Source organism: Siniperca chuatsi, linkage group LG10 (assembly GCF_020085105.1).
Source record: "Siniperca chuatsi isolate FFG_IHB_CAS linkage group LG10, ASM2008510v1, whole genome shotgun sequence".
Taxonomy (NCBI): Eukaryota; Metazoa; Chordata; class Actinopteri; order Centrarchiformes; family Sinipercidae; genus Siniperca; species Siniperca chuatsi.
This window is the reverse complement of record NC_058051.1, coordinates 2,935,960-2,951,607: the sequence shown is the minus strand read 5'-3', so window position 1 is coordinate 2,951,607 and position 15,648 is coordinate 2,935,960. Positions and strand designations below refer to the sequence as shown.

The following is a 15,648-nucleotide window of genomic DNA, read 5'->3' as shown; positions in this document are numbered from 1 at the left end:
GAGCGAAGGTTGCAACAACAGTGTAAACAAAGACTAAACTAAATTCTATCCAATAATATAATATATATATATATATATATATAACACTCACAGGGACATTTTTCTGAATTATGAGTACTTTTGATACTTTGATTAATTTCTTTACTTACACAGTGACATTGTCAATGCAGAACCTTTACTTGTAATACAGTATTTTTACATTGCTCAGATGTCACTCAGATGACGACAGACTTGATGAAGGCAATGTGCTGAAATGCTGATTCATATATTCAGTAGATCTTTTTTTAACACTAGACATTTTGATAGTCACAGTAAGGAGACGCACAGGTGTAAAAGACCTGTTAATGATGGCTGAATTCTATTTAGCTGCTTCATTTTTAGAGTCCTGGCAGTGTGCATGCTGGCTCACTGTCACAATCTGGAACAAACTGAGCCATCGTTAATGTTATTAGTAACACCTGTGCTTTTTCTGCTACGACGAGTCGAAATGTCTGCTGCGAGGAAGACCCGTCAACTGGCCTACACCTTAACCTGTCCTGTGATTTTACTTTAAACTATAATGTGATGAAACTGTTATTGTCCAAGTTTACAGGAAAAATGATATGAGACAACAAAAAGATAACAAGGCAAAAAAACTGCTGTTTTTTCAGCAGAATTGTACACAGCTACAGAGGGCCTTCCTCAAAGCATTCCACATGTCTTAAGCAGAGTTGTAAACTCATGACAAAGCTACCTCACCTGACCTCACCTCACTGGATCAGTACCTGAACAGCTGTGGCCATAACCCAGCATTTTAACAGTAGCTTGTCCACAAATATCAGGCGGCCTAAAGGGTGAGTCAGACTGCCCTTTGTTCCCCTTTTGTTGACTGATTGATTAGTATAGTTCAGGCTATCTATTAATGCTGCCTGGAGGGTCATTCCTCTGTCCTTTGTATAGATTTTTTAGTTGAAAAAAAAAAAAAAGTAGCCGGTTAGCTTAGCTTAGTTTAGCCTAGAGACTGGAAACGTGGGGGAAGCAGCTAGCGTTGCTGTGTCCAATAGTAACAAAATCTGCAAAATTAAACTTAATGAGCTTTAGAGGTGCTGGTAGGTGGATTTTGTTACCTTTCAAGATGAAGACCAAGATGAAAGCTCAGAGAGCAGTGATAGAAGCATGGCCCTGCTTTAAATATCGGACTCTTCAGCAGCAGCATTTGATCTGTGATGTTTGCATCATGAAAATCATAATCCAGATACATGCTGATAAACTATTGTTATCCAGTCCAGACATTACATATATATATATATATATATATATATATATCCAAAATGTGATTTCTAAACCTCCTATTACCCATGATTGCTTTCTACATACATTTGTGTTGATAGAAAAGTGTTGTTTGTATTTTAGCCAATAGAAATACTGTCACCTGCAATGGATCAAGTATTTAAGAAGCTTCATGTTAACAACATCACCAAGGTAAAGGATCTCAGAATAATGGATCATGTAACATATAGTCCATTTTATTGAATTCAAGCTCAAACTAAGTTTAAAAAAGGAGAAATATTGTATGTAGGAAGGCACTCCACAGCTCCAAAGTACATGGAAACAACTGTAGGTGAAATAATGATTATAAAATAGTGCCTATACATAATAACCATTCATTTACATATATATGGGTGGATGATATGGACAAAGTTAATATGAACAGTATTACATTATCTTGACATCACTATGTAAGATTTAGGAAATAAACTTAGTTATTTTTACATTAAATGCAATTAAGAATGCTAATAAATTGGGGACTCAATTTAAACATTTCAATGCTGAGTTCAACTTTTTCCAATTCATTTTATTTCTCATTCCGTCTGAACTGTCAGTGTCTCTTTCTTCAGCGTCTTGATTTCTGCACATGGAGGCGAGCAGATGCTGAGATGAGAGCTTCTTCAGTGTGTGTGTGAGGAGCTTCACAAACCTGCCGCCACAGAGGAAGCACATAGTGACAACTTCATCTGCACAGGTGGGTTTAGGACGCTCCTCATCCTCTTGACTGGGGCTGTCGTTCTTCTTCTACTTCTAACTTTAGGGATCCAACCCCTCCGACACGGTCTGGTAGAAAGTTTGGTGCTGAAAGGTGTTCAGTGTGTTCAGTGGACTGCTGTGGTGCTGAGCTTCCTGGGATGATCGGTTGGTTGACATCCACTCTCAGGTGACCCAGGAGACAGAGGAGTCCTGCCCTGACATAAAAACAACTCATTAATATTTTATACAATATTATAAAATATCATCAATATACAGTATGTAATGTTAACTTTAGCTTCTCACAACTTTATGTCACAATAGCTACTTTTGTAGTCTTAATAAAGGGCTTACTTACTTTGTTGACTGAAATGCCACATGCTCTCCATCTTGTCCTGTCTTCAGTCGTCCTTCTGATCTGGTCGGGAGTGAGCATTTCTTCTTTGTCGTCAGGGAAACCCTGGATGTACTGCGGGAGTCTCGGTCTCACCAGTGGGCCTGCACGCTGCACCTCTGGTGGTCCAATGCTGCTCCAAGGTCCCCTACAGTTACCATGTGTTACCACAGGGAGGCACTGCAGGGGTCTTGGTGGTGGAGCGGCTGTAGACTCTGGAGTCTACAGGAGGACTCTGCTCCCCTTTTCACCTCTGGACGGTGTTTGGGGTCAGCCAGTGGCAGCAGCTGAGGGAACATAAAATTACAACAGAGTGAATGATTAATTAAAAGCGATAATAAGAATTACAGGAGACGAGCGTTAATGCTATTAACTCTTTCCATACTTTTACCTGCCACAGCCACCTGCAAAAAAAACATCAAAGTACAGAAGAATAAGTGATATAATTCATCTTTGAACTATTAAATAGACTTATTCAGATTTGCAGGAGAGTTTTGTTAATGTTGTTACTAATTATGAGCATACCTCTGCCAGCCATCAGCACCTGTGTAAAAACATACAGCAGTGAGTGAGATAAAGAATCACTGAATTACTAATAAGACCTGCAAGACTCTTGATAATGTTATGAATGATTTCCATACCCATGTCTCATCTCGGGAAGATATCAAAGTACAAACGAGTAAATAAGTGATATTAAATGAATAAATAGTTATTTCATATGTAAGCTAGCATACTTATTTCCTGTGTCTTTACATATAATAGACTACTGTAGGTCACTTTCTTTCAAAGTCAGAATCTTGTACTTACCTTTTTCCCAGTATTATTATATTACATATTATTATGGCATTAATAATAGCATTAATAACAGCAGTATATTATATTTAGGGGGCTAGGCACCAAGACTATCTGGGGCTTCACCAGCTCTGCCAGACGCCAAGACCAGCCCTCAAAGCTACAAAGAAAAATCCACCAGATTCGACTGTTTGCAGATGGATTGTCAGTCCTGCTGCACACACGGCTGACAATCCTAATCTGAGTCGCTGTCATTATACCACCCTGGCTTCTTTGGCATCACCCCCAGTATCTCTCCATGCTGCTCTTTGTGGAGGAGCTGAGGCCAGAAGTTGACGGAGTCTGCTCTTCAGGGCTTTCCTCCTCTCTGAGGCTGTCCTCACAACTCTTCCTCTGCCTCTTGACGGGATCCTGCTCCTCGTCGCTCTCCTCTCTGCTTCTCTTTGTGGAGGAGCTAGGGCCAGAGGTTGAGGGAGTCGACTCTTCAGAGCTGTCTACGAGGCAACTCCAGGACTCAGACAAAGAGCTCCATCCTTCTGGATCTTCCTCAGGAAGTTCCTGATGCGCGCTGGAGGTTCCTGGTGCTGATCAGGTTCCTGGTGCTGATCAGGTTCCTGGTGCCGATCAGGTTCTGCCGTTCAGTTGCTGAAAAACTTGTTGCACAAACTGAATGAATGCAGGAGGAACCGATTCTTCCCAGCCCGGCCAAAGTTCTGGTGGTGGGAGATCCTCAAAGCGAGGAGGTCTGAAGTTGTCATCATCGTTACCAGACTCGCCATCTTCAGTTTTATCCTCATCCTCTTCATCACCATCATCCATGTCATCATCATCATCTTCGTCCTCCTCGGATGACATGGTGTCATAACCAGAATCATCGCTGGTCCAGTCAGAAAATTCAGACCAGTCATCGCTGGTGTCCTCATCAGTGCCCTCTTCGTCACTCTCATTCCCAAGATTATCCTCATCATCAGAGGGCGTGCAGGAACACGCACACCTTCTTCTTCCTCAACCTCTTCTTCCTCATCATCAGTGGAACGAGGGGGGATGCCCACACCTTCTTCATCCTCATCCTCATCAGTGGAGAGAGGGGGGATGCCTTCACCTTCATTTTCACTAAGGACTGCCTCATCATCGTCTTCATCAGAGGACAGTATGGGAATGACCACGACTTCCTCTTCATTCTTCCTGATCAGCTCAGGCATCCCTTCGGCTGCAGGATGATTTACAATATAGGAGACACCTGCTGAGAAAAAGTTAAAGCACGAAAAACTTTTCATTAAATGTATTATTTGCAACTAAATAAGCAATAATAAAAATTAAACTTAGAAAACATGTATTTAGTTATAAAGTTATAAATAGCTTAAAAATAATGCTTTATGCTTTATCAGTATGGTGTGTGTGTGTGTGTGTGGCGATCAGATTTGATATACAGTAACATCTCTCTGGCAGCTTCAACAAACAACCATACAACTAATTATTCTGATTCTTATGCTGTTGAATAGCAGAAATACCAAACATTACCTTTTTCAAACAAAGCCCCATCCACTTCAAAATGGTGAGAAGAGCACAGACAAAACACACACACAAAAATATCTCTCGTGTGAAATAACCACAAACAACCACATCACTCATATGAGAAGGTGATTAAGAAAACACATCAAACGGCTCTTCTCTCTCTAGATCTTGATTCAGATCCCAACGCACACTTCGACAGAGAACAGGGGAGAACGCAGGTACCAGACATGGAGCTTGCACTGTCACAACTTTGTAAGAACATGTTGATTTTCACAAATTCTTATCTTAACCTTACCTTACAAAAAATATACATATTTGGTACCAGGCAACAAGTTTCCATTGCCAATTCCCACTATAAGCACAAACATGACAGTTGAATCACGAACAAGACAAACCACGAAAACAAGATGACATCACACACCTACTAAACAAGAAATGTTAATAAAAACTGTACAAGGGACCAAACAGAGGCATTACAACAAATAATAAAGGACCAAACTCTGATTATGAAACCATGTGATGAAGATACACATTTACCAAAAAAGGCAGGCTGTATCGCAGGTATGTGGATCTTTATTCACATACATCCACTGTATGCTTTCTCATGATTAAACGCGAGCAAAAAAAGATTGCAATCGGTCACTAACAATAATAGAAAACAAACAGATTGAAACATCATCCCATCTTATACACACATAAAAGGGGTTAGAAGGACTTCCACCTCTGAAAGTGACATCCAAAACAAAAGTCAAATAATGTTGGAAAATATTTTGTATGAGAAGATATCAAGAGGACTGTTTACACACAGCAACTGAAAGGATAAACTACATCTTTCAATCACAGAGCATTGCACCATCAGTGTGTAAAAATACAGACACACGTGTACAGACGATAAGAAAGCATTGGCATATACTCAGTTGAGACACCACAAATTATTTCCACTTCTCCAAGACTACTTTAGGGGCAACCTCTTAAAATCTCAGGACAATAAAGCAAAAGATACAACACACACACACACACGGGTGTATCCTGGATGCAGGACGCACAGTTTCATGACAAACCACCACTCCTTTTTCACTCTGAACAATAAATACATTTCTCTGTTGTGAAAATAACAATATGTCAAGTGAAAGGGTCCTAAATGATAGTGAACTGATGACTAAACACATCAGTTTATTTCTCCAACCACAGTCAGACACTTGTAGCTCAGTTTAGCTAGCTATCTCCTTTTTAACAAGCTCATAACAACATGGATCTGAAAATTAGTTCACAAATGTGATGAACTTTGAACTTTAAAGGACCCAGTGCTCCGACAACAGCTCTGGACACATTTTAAAACAAGTAGACTCAGCTGTCCACACAGAAAAAGGCCCAGGTTTGTTTACACCTGCACGTTCTGACGTCCTGACGTCAGCTTCTAACAGTTCCTGACGTTTGCTCCTAATAGTTCCATCGTTTCCATGGTTACAAAAAAAATACATTTTATGAATTTTATGAAAAAATGGCCCAGTCGCCATCTTTTCCCCCAAAAACTTTCGATGCTAAATTCGACAGAACTGATGCACTCAAACCAAAATAAAATCACTACACCATTGTTAATATATTCCACTCATTTCCCGGGACTTTTAATACATTCAAACCAACTAATAACAATTTGACACCGAGAAAACGTCCCAATTTGTGTTTTTCAAACAGGCCATCAAATATTCTGTTACTTGTCCACCTTTAATTCAACAAGTTAGCCAGTTTCATTTTTGTACTTGAAAAGCTTTCAAAGTTTTCAGGGAGGTTAATTCATGAATTAGACGCAGGAAAAACATGAATTTCGCTTGTTGTCGTACCTCCATGATGATTGTCCGGGTCTCGCTGGCCTCCCATCAGCAGGTGTTCCTCTTTAATTGGTGCTCTGCTAACAGGCATTTCTCATGTAGTTAGCTTTTTTCCTTCTTCAATCAGTTATTCACTGGTTTAGTTCTCCAGATGCTTTACGGCTTCAGATGTTCAGAGTTCAGCTTTCCAGCCTTCCGGTTCTGCAGTAGGTCAACTCGTGTCAAGCCCAAGTGCAAAGTGAGACAGTGGAAAAGGCCTGCGGACCTTAAATGACCTCTGTCGCGTGTCACCGTTCTGTTTCCATGACTTTTACTGACGCACGCGTGTGTGTGTGTGTGTGTGTGAGAGAGAGAAAGTTAATTGTCCGGTTTTTATTTCTACAGTTGATTTTTTCCCGAAAGATAATATTTAATATTCATATATTGCGCACAAGGTCTTAACTTGTATAGATTATCTTGTGCAAGTTCTTTCACCTCCATCGTCAACTATGGAGGGGAGGGGAAAGACCCAAAACTTGTTTGAATACTGTAGTGTTTTGCATTCAGGCTCTGGGTGGATTTGGAGTCCAGTGCCTAAGTTGTACAGTTTTCTTCGACCAAATACAAGTTATTTTTGTACTCGAAATTCGTTTTTTGCTTATTGCCATATTTTTGCTTTAAAACATGTACAGCACTAAATGGTGTACTTAAAAGGATTTTACAAGACCAGGTGCACAGAAGGTATGTGGTAAACATTGGCTTACATTTATATAGATCTTCTGGAGTGAAACTTGTGGGTGTTTCTTTTAGAAATGAGATTCTAGAAATGATCATAGAGAATTGATAAACAAAACGTTAAAGCTTTATAACTCAATGGCATGAGACCTACTTTTATGCAGATTATGTTGATTTAAACATGAAAGCATGGTGCATACAATACATAAAGAAGTGTTACTTTAACAGATATAACAGTAATTTCATATACTGAACATAATAAAATACCTTTAAATTGACATGAAAAAGTCATGCTAGATTAACAAATAAGAATTCAGTATATTAAGTAAACATAATTTTAATATCTGCAATCAATCTACTTTCATCTTTCATGTTAATCCAGCAGATTATTTTTTCAGTGCACCTTTCAGTGTACCTTTTAGGTGCCTGAATCCAACATGTGATCAGTGATTTAGCTGCATTTAATTCAATCACAATTCACATCTGCCACTGCCATACTACCAATATTAGCTCAAATTCATGCATGTTACATTTTAATATGGAACAGCTGATTTTTGGCAGTGAAGTTATTTGGCATCTTTGGGCAGGTCCAATTAGCAAGTGTTTTTATCTGGCTTTTTTCTGACATTTAGTGGAGACTGAGAGAAGTGATATAAGGGGTGTGCAGGTGCATGTGTGAAATCTGAAATGATTTGCTTTTATATCTCTTTTTTTTTTTTAAATTTGTAGATGATTTTGGGTTGATGCTGATTCATTCGTGGCTGCAAGCCTTTGCAATACTAAACCAGCTTCAGCTGCTTAAAAAGAAAGCATCATAACATCGTTCCTCTGCGAATTACAGTATCTATTCCAGCCAGGTGTGAAAGTTTTATTTGTAAGTTCGGTGTATAGTACTCCAGGTTGCAAATTAATTGGTGGTTCCAATGATCTGTGTTATCTGCATAACCTGCTACGTTAGATGCAATTCCCCTGTGGGCTGCCAGTGCTTGTGAGATTACTTTTTGTTATTGCCTCTGCTCACTGTGTCTGCTGCATAATTTTAAGCTCCCAGAATACTATCTGATATATTGGTTTTATGATCATACTGTCATAGTTGTCATTCACCAACACTGTTTTACATCAGATTTTCACATGTATTTTAATGGTTACCTCTGGCAAATCAGTGAATAGTCACTGAAAGTAAAATGTGCAAAGAAGCATATATTTCAAACATCATAAATTTGACTCATTAACAACTCTGAATCAGAAGTGTTAGTTCTGGCAGAGCAGTTACGTCACAGACACAGTCAGCAATCAGTTTCAGCTAACGAGTCACCCCGACAAGCTTTCATTCTCACTCATTATGCTGCCTGCTTCTGATTTGCTCCTCCCTGTTGTGTTCTTATTACAATACGCTGATGGCATCTCTGGTTTTATGTATCTCTTTTCTCAGTAATGTGTGTCTGTAGGATTCTGTTCTGTAGCCTTTGTGGGGTACATTGCGCTCACCAGTGCATGCACTGCTGATTGGATCATTGGTTCCTGAGGGGAAGAGCATATTCCATCAAATAAACATACACAACCTTTTATACAATAAATGGTCCTATATTCTCTGACAGAAAACTGTTTTTTGGGTGGATATTGTTTTATTTATTTTATATCTCATGCAACATGGAGACACTTGTGCTACAGTGTCAAAATGAAGCAGATTTAATCTGTCATCTATTTTAAGAAAAGAAAAAAAAACCCAAAAATGTGTACACATGGCACCTAGTAAAAACATGGAAAGTACAATTATTTTAACATCAGCAGCCATTATACAGTTTTTGTGTACATCAGCCTCCTCTGTCCCTTGTGTGAGAGGCCACGGCAGGAGATGTAATATCAAAAAAGCCCAAACACAGTGAAGACACTTCTGTTTATAAATAAACACTGAACACTGTGTTAAATGAGGCTTTGAGTAATAAATCTTTTGGCAATACAATTGGCTGCAAAGCCTCATTGCTTCAGGAAAGCCATCATTACCAGCAACATATTATTTGTTCTCCTGGTCTGTACCACTTTTCAATTGTATTGTGGAGCCCAGAGCCTCTTAGGCTATAGCTGTGACCCAAATCCATCCTACGCACTAATTCTACACAGTGTATACTGCTTACTAATTGTCATAGTATTCTGTTTTATTACTTAGTGTACACAAATATCAACATACCTTACCACTTTATGCCAACAGGAAATTATACAGTACGTGCATCTTATCAATCTGCGACTTCGGAAGGTCACTGCAAGTTAAACCTCCCAAGCAGTAAGCAAAATGTCTTTCTTAAGATTGATTACTTATTTTTGTTTTCCATGATCTTTCTCGAGCTGTTTCATCACCACCCACAATTTATTTTTTTCCAGCTGTGAGCAGCTTCTCCATTTCATTTGTGCATTACAATGTGGGAGAAAAGCATCCATCAATAGCACACTCAAAATTTGGCCATGTTTAGTATGCATTCTGTCTGGTTTGAGTATAATTAATTTTGTCACTTTTCCAGTGACAAAATGTACTAAAAACCTGCTTAGAAGTAGTATGTAGTTGGGACACGCCGCAAGCAGGGTTGCCAACTTTCAACTACCAGCTGGAGTGAGATTCTGTCCATACAATGGGGATGCAAATTTCAGCAGACCTCCCTGTGGACAGACTGTTTCTTCAGTAGAAAATATTCCCATGAAAATAGTAGACAGTTCATTCTGTGGATTATCTATTCATTGTATTCCATTGTACTGATTCTGAAAAAAGAAGTTGAATTTTAAATGCTTTTTTAAATGGTGTGAGCATCACAAATGAAATCCCATTCATCTACAAACCTACAAAACCTGGATAGAAAAAACCAAACTATCTGGATGGAGAGATACTACTAGAGGTTATAAAGAAAATAATAATTTGAGAAGTAATTTGGGAGACCTGACCCTTTAAATAGCCTGAGAGGAGAGAAGCTGCATTTGAGGGGAAAAAAGTTAATCTCTGTGAAGCATGTCCCACAACACAATAATACCCCAAATAATTAATATACATCACCCCAAATGTGGTGTCTGTGTTGCTGACAAAATCTTATTATTAGTTGAATTTATGATTTTCTAAATCCTATCCATGCGTAATGAAAGGTTTATCTAAAATGAGTTTTCATTGTTACATCCTGTTGCCATATTTTGTTATTTACTTTAGTCGAGTCCTGTATATGGGGACGCATCCATGTGCAGAATAATGCCACTACTGAAAATACTGCGAGACTTTGAATTTAAGCAGCAAAACGGAAAAATCCTCGTAATAATAAACTTGACAGATCAGAAGAATATTTTTGACTTTCCGGAGTATAACATATACAGTTAAATAAAAATGTCCTGACAGCTCTGATGGAGCTCAGGACTCAAACTGAGGACGGCTGCTATGTAACAACTGGAATCTGTGTGTGACAACTAACCTCTCTGAAGTGCAGAAAAGTACAGAATGTCATTAGATCCCGACTGTTTAATAATTAATAAATAATTTATGAAGTTAACACTATTGTGCCAAATGCGTAAATGCGCACAGCAACTCTCTCACTTTGGACACTTTGGACAGTTGAATAGCATAAAATCATTCACTTTGTATAAATGCACCTAATTTGTTCCAGTATAAGTAAAATGGATATTTATCACTTCCTCAACATTAACACAATATCTTCAGATAGTCTTCAAGAACATGATTACATACAACATTAGAGAGACATACACACACAGTATCATACCCCATCATTTATTTACCAAAGCTTGATGCCAATGTTAAGATGCCAATGTTTAAGCTCTGTACAGGAAGGGCCAGAGCCGCCTCTGTTTCCTGAGGAGGCTGAGGTCCTTCAACATCTGCCGGACAATGCTGAAGATGTTTAATGAGTCTGTGGTGGCCGGTGCTATCCTGTATGCTGTTGCATGCTGGGGCAGCAGCAGGTTGAGGGCAGCAGGTTGAGGGTAGTGGACGCTAAAAGACTCAACAAACTGATCCGTAAGGCCGGTGACATTGTGGGGGTGGAGCTGGACTCTCTGGAGGTGGTGTCAGAGAGGAGGATGCTGGCCAAACTACATGCCGTCTTGGACAGTGTCTCCCACCCGCTCCATGACGTGCTGGTCAAACAACATTTATTGGAGCAACATAAATACTGTTAAAGGTCTGTTGATTAGACGATGTTAACTGAAGCAAATTAAACAAAACTTACATAACTAAAATTCAATAAAACAACAAAAACAAAACTACTTAATATCTAGTGCATCTAGCAAAAACCTTTCTTCCCACCTCTCCTCTCTTGCCCTAAATTCTTCCTCTCTCCTCCGGGCCTCCTCCTCTCTCCTCCGGGCCTCTTCCTCTCTCCTCCGGGCCTTCTCCTCTCTCCACCTGGCCTCCTCCTCTCGCCACCTGGCCTCCTCCTCTCGCCACCTGGCCTACTCCTCTCGCCACTTGGCCTCCTAGATAGACCAGTGTTACTCCTCAAAACTTTTAACGGCAGCATTCCTCTTTCCTGTGAAGAGATCTTGCTTCTCAGTCCTCGACCTTATCAGTGTTTCAACGTGTTCATCAGGCCCTAACATTAAAAATGGCATTGCATAAGCTGAGGTAATTTTTCTTTAAATATAGGTTGATATTTGCACTCATTTATCCACTTAGCTTCATGCATCAATAGTATATTACTGCATACAGACACAGCGGCCGGTAGCTCCATCAAACTTTGCTACAATTTTGCTTTAATCTATTTATTTTTTTCGGCTTTATTGCTGAAACATCATTGAATGATGTCTGATTGGATTTGATTTAAAGGGCTAAGCCAAAATTGTTGAAATCGACTGGATCAGAAGATTTTGACCATGACTGCAGCCTGTAGCTCCTTCAAACTCTGGTAACTACATTCTTGTTTTTTATCTGTTTTTTTTTTTCATTTTTCAACTTTATTCCTGAAACACATATTACCTATTACAGTAATACACCATTGTTGTCATCGGAAAAGGAAGCCGGGGGTTTGGATTAAAGAGCATCGGACCTTGAGCCAGATCAACCGGACCAGGCACAGCCCCTACACATACTCTAAGAGCTTGAACTTTGTCCAACTATATAGTCCACTATATAGTGAGTTCGCCATTTTGTAGGGCTGTCCAAATGTATAGTGAGAATTATTACCCCATATAGTGGAAGAATCCCAGAATGCATCGTGAAAAGTAGTGTACAACCGATGATCACTAATCAAGCAGTATATACCATCATGCATTGCGCTGAAAGAAAAACTAAATTTAGATTTAATGTTGGTTTGATTGTGCGACAGCAATGACTCAATTCATGCCACAGAGAAAATGACCCGAGTAGTGTCCGAAAGTGTTTTTTTCATTTTGCCGATGAGCTCACTACATAGGTCTTCTACATAGAACTCCCTAGATATTGAATAGGGATTAGTGAATGCGTGATGATTTCGGACACAGCCTTTGTCTTCGCTACAGAGAATTTGAAGCCTCATTTCCCTCCCCACTCTTCCACCTGGTCGAACGCTTGTTGTGTTTTCTTCATAATAAAATCTACACTTCTCCCTCTTTTCCGTCGGCTCCCATCATCCACAAAGAGCGACAGCCCAATCCCTGGCTAAATGTTTCCAAATATATCATTGGTCATGCATGAGAATAAAACAGGGCTTATTACACTCCCTTGGGGAGATCCATTCTCCACCACACATTTACTGAAAATTTCTGAACCAATTTTAACTTGGATACTTTTACCATTCAGAAAATCCATTACAAAATCCATTATATAACATATTTCATCCTTCCCTGGAGTTGAGTTCTTGCATTTGGCCAGAGCCCTCTTTAGCTCCCCCAAGGTAAATGGGCCATTGTACTTGTCCTGTGTGTTATCTTTCCTCTGTAACTTGACATTTTCTCTCTCCCGTAGTTTTGTGCTTTCTCGTCTCTCTCGTCTCTCCTTCTGTCGCCTTCAGAAGGTATTTCTGCCTCCAGAGCTGTAGAGTCTGGATCTGTGATTGCAAGCCATCTACTGCCCCCATGTTCCTGCTCTACAGCCACTGCTACAATTACTATTATTAGTCTTATTATTATTGCTATCATTATTATTTCTATTAGTATTTCTTCTTATTATTATTACCACTACCATTACTATTATTTTAAATCTCTATGTTGAATTTGCATTGTGCTACTGTATGTTCTCTTTCCTGTAAATAATATTTACAGAGACCCAACACTTGTAGTTTTGTGTTTTTTTTTTGTTTTTTTTTTACATAAGAATAGACCATAGTTATTAGTGTTATTAAGGGAGAATGACTATTCTTGCGGTACTACCACCTTATAAGGCCCAAACTGTGCAAAGCATATTAAGATTGTAATTCATGTACAACAACTTCCTTACTTAGTATCAATAAGCAGTAATTAGGAGGTTATTGTGGGAAAGCTAATGGCCTAGTAGTTGTGGAATATGGTCATGCAGAATAAGGCAGTAATAAGTGCTTTATAATGACTAATAAAGAGCCAAGAGCTAATAAAGAGAAATTCCATAGATCGACCCCTTACACCCTGCCGTCCTCTGTTCCCCCACTCTCACTACTTTAGTTACTTTGATTTTGTCAACCCTGCTCATCTTCAGTGCTTTTTCAAAATGGGCCTCACTGTTACACCCTATTAGCTTGTTTCCACCCTCCTAAACGCTAGCATATTTTACTTCCCCTACCTGGTCTCTGATGATTTTTGTCAACTTCAGTGGGTCTATCTTTTTCACTCCTCCTCTTCATTCAAACCTCACCACTACATTTAATGACACTTCCGTTAGAATAATGTTTCGACACTGTCTTTATTGTTTCTGCATAGAAATGTTATGTGCATGGATAAATTAACTACAACATGGGTTTGTCTCTGTACTGTTATTGTCTGGTGAAAAGAGCAAATAAATCATACACCAGGTGAAGATTATTCCTGCCTCGTTCCTCCACCACTCAGCCAATACTCACATCAACACTGTGTTACTTCGTCTTTCAATACTTTCTGACTTACATACCCTGTGTGTGGCTCTCAGCTCAGGCCTATTGGTTCCTTCTGAAGACGTAAATCTTTAAAAACGGCTCCCAAATATTTATAATGTTTTGGCATTTTCACCTTTATTGGACAGTTCATAGTGAAGAGGCAGATAGAAAAAAAGGGGGGCTCCCCCCTGGTGTGGGGTATGACATGCTACACAGCAGGCTGGAATCAAATCATGGACGTTGTGGTTTTGTAGCACGTGCTGTAACCATTCCACTACCACTGTGCTCCAGAAATATATACTTAATTTAAAAAAAAAAAGACTAAATAATTTACGAAAACAGCTGGGCAATGTAGTTTTAGAAAACTTTACTCAAACAGGAGGGGGAAAAAAAGAATTTCACCAGACTTATATTTAAAGCAACATTGCTTAGGAAAGCTTTATCACTGATCTGTTTATTGGTTGTTTGTTGCTTTTGTAAAGTAACTAATTTACCTAAGGTCACCTGTTTATCCACTCTCAGTGCCAATTGCTAATAATAATCAATGATATGGGTGACGAAGTTGAGCCTGTAACTGATCCTCTTCTTTCTCCTCCTCCTCATCATAGTATGACATTATTGTATCTAATGTCTTCCTTCTTCATTTACTGTAATAAATTAAATCATTATTTGGTGTTGAGCTGCAGTGGTATAACTAGAGCTGGCCAAGGAGCTATGTGCTGATATTTAGGCTGTTTAGTCTGGTTTGCAAGAAGGTTTTGAAGTCAAATCAAGTCAATTTTATTTGTAAAGCCCAATATCCCATATTACACAAATTTAAATCAAGGAGCTTTACAATCCGTACAGCATACGACACCCTCCATCCTCAGACCCCCCCCTAAGGGAAGCCACACAACAACAAACAACCCAAGAAACAAACACGTCTCTTTTATCGATAAACTCATAAACACTTTCACATTGTGCAGCTGCTATCTACAAGTGATTACTTGATGCTCAACCATAAATTATTAATTTATACAATGATAACCAATAGATGGTGGTACTTGTACCCCATGGGGGTAGGGGAGTAGATCAACTCAATTGAAAAAAAATAGACATCATCCACATATTTGTGTATAGGAAAAAGGGAAACCATAAGAGATTGGTGTGAGGCTGATCTTTAGTATATTTAATATCACAATAACCAACTAACTACCAGCTACGACAGGAGGCAGTTCTCATATACTTTTCGTTTCATTATAGCTACGAAAATTAATGCAGACCGACTGCAAAGGACACACACGCCTCCCACCAACCTGAGTCAGCTGTAACGCCTGAACACCACCTGACAATTGAGAGTGCTTGAAAACATGACAGGAGGTGTTGATGAAGGGTTACTTAAGCTCATCTGACTGAAGGT

The 15,648-nt window shown here is 39.2% G+C and overlaps 1 protein-coding gene and 1 long non-coding RNA gene across 3 annotated transcripts; one reads left to right on the top strand and one right to left on the bottom strand.

The window, feature by feature from the left end:
• The first annotated feature begins 1,497 nt into the window (after positions 1 to 1,497).
• Positions 1,498 to 2,742, top strand: LOC122883499. The gene is made up of 2 exons (XR_006379649.1): positions 1,498 to 2,002; positions 2,407 to 2,742. It is a non-coding gene; the product is annotated as an uncharacterized LOC122883499 (long non-coding RNA).
• A 1,071-nt stretch (positions 2,743 to 3,813) lies between these two features.
• Positions 3,814 to 6,990, bottom strand: LOC122883498. 2 transcript variants are annotated; one of them, XM_044212258.1, is made up of 2 exons: positions 6,544 to 6,990; positions 3,814 to 4,430 (listed from the first exon to the last, which is right to left on the bottom strand). In XM_044212258.1, the coding sequence occupies exons 1-2, from the start codon at positions 6,620 to 6,622 to the stop codon at positions 3,826 to 3,828; spliced, it is 684 nt and encodes a 227-aa protein (XP_044068193.1). In that variant the 5' UTR covers positions 6,623 to 6,990; the 3' UTR covers positions 3,814 to 3,825. The 2 variants fall into 2 exon arrangements, with proteins under 2 accessions (XP_044068193.1, XP_044068194.1); XM_044212259.1 differs by having other exon boundaries at positions 3,814 to 4,427; positions 6,544 to 6,985.
• Positions 6,991 to 15,648: the final 8,658 nt, after the last annotated feature.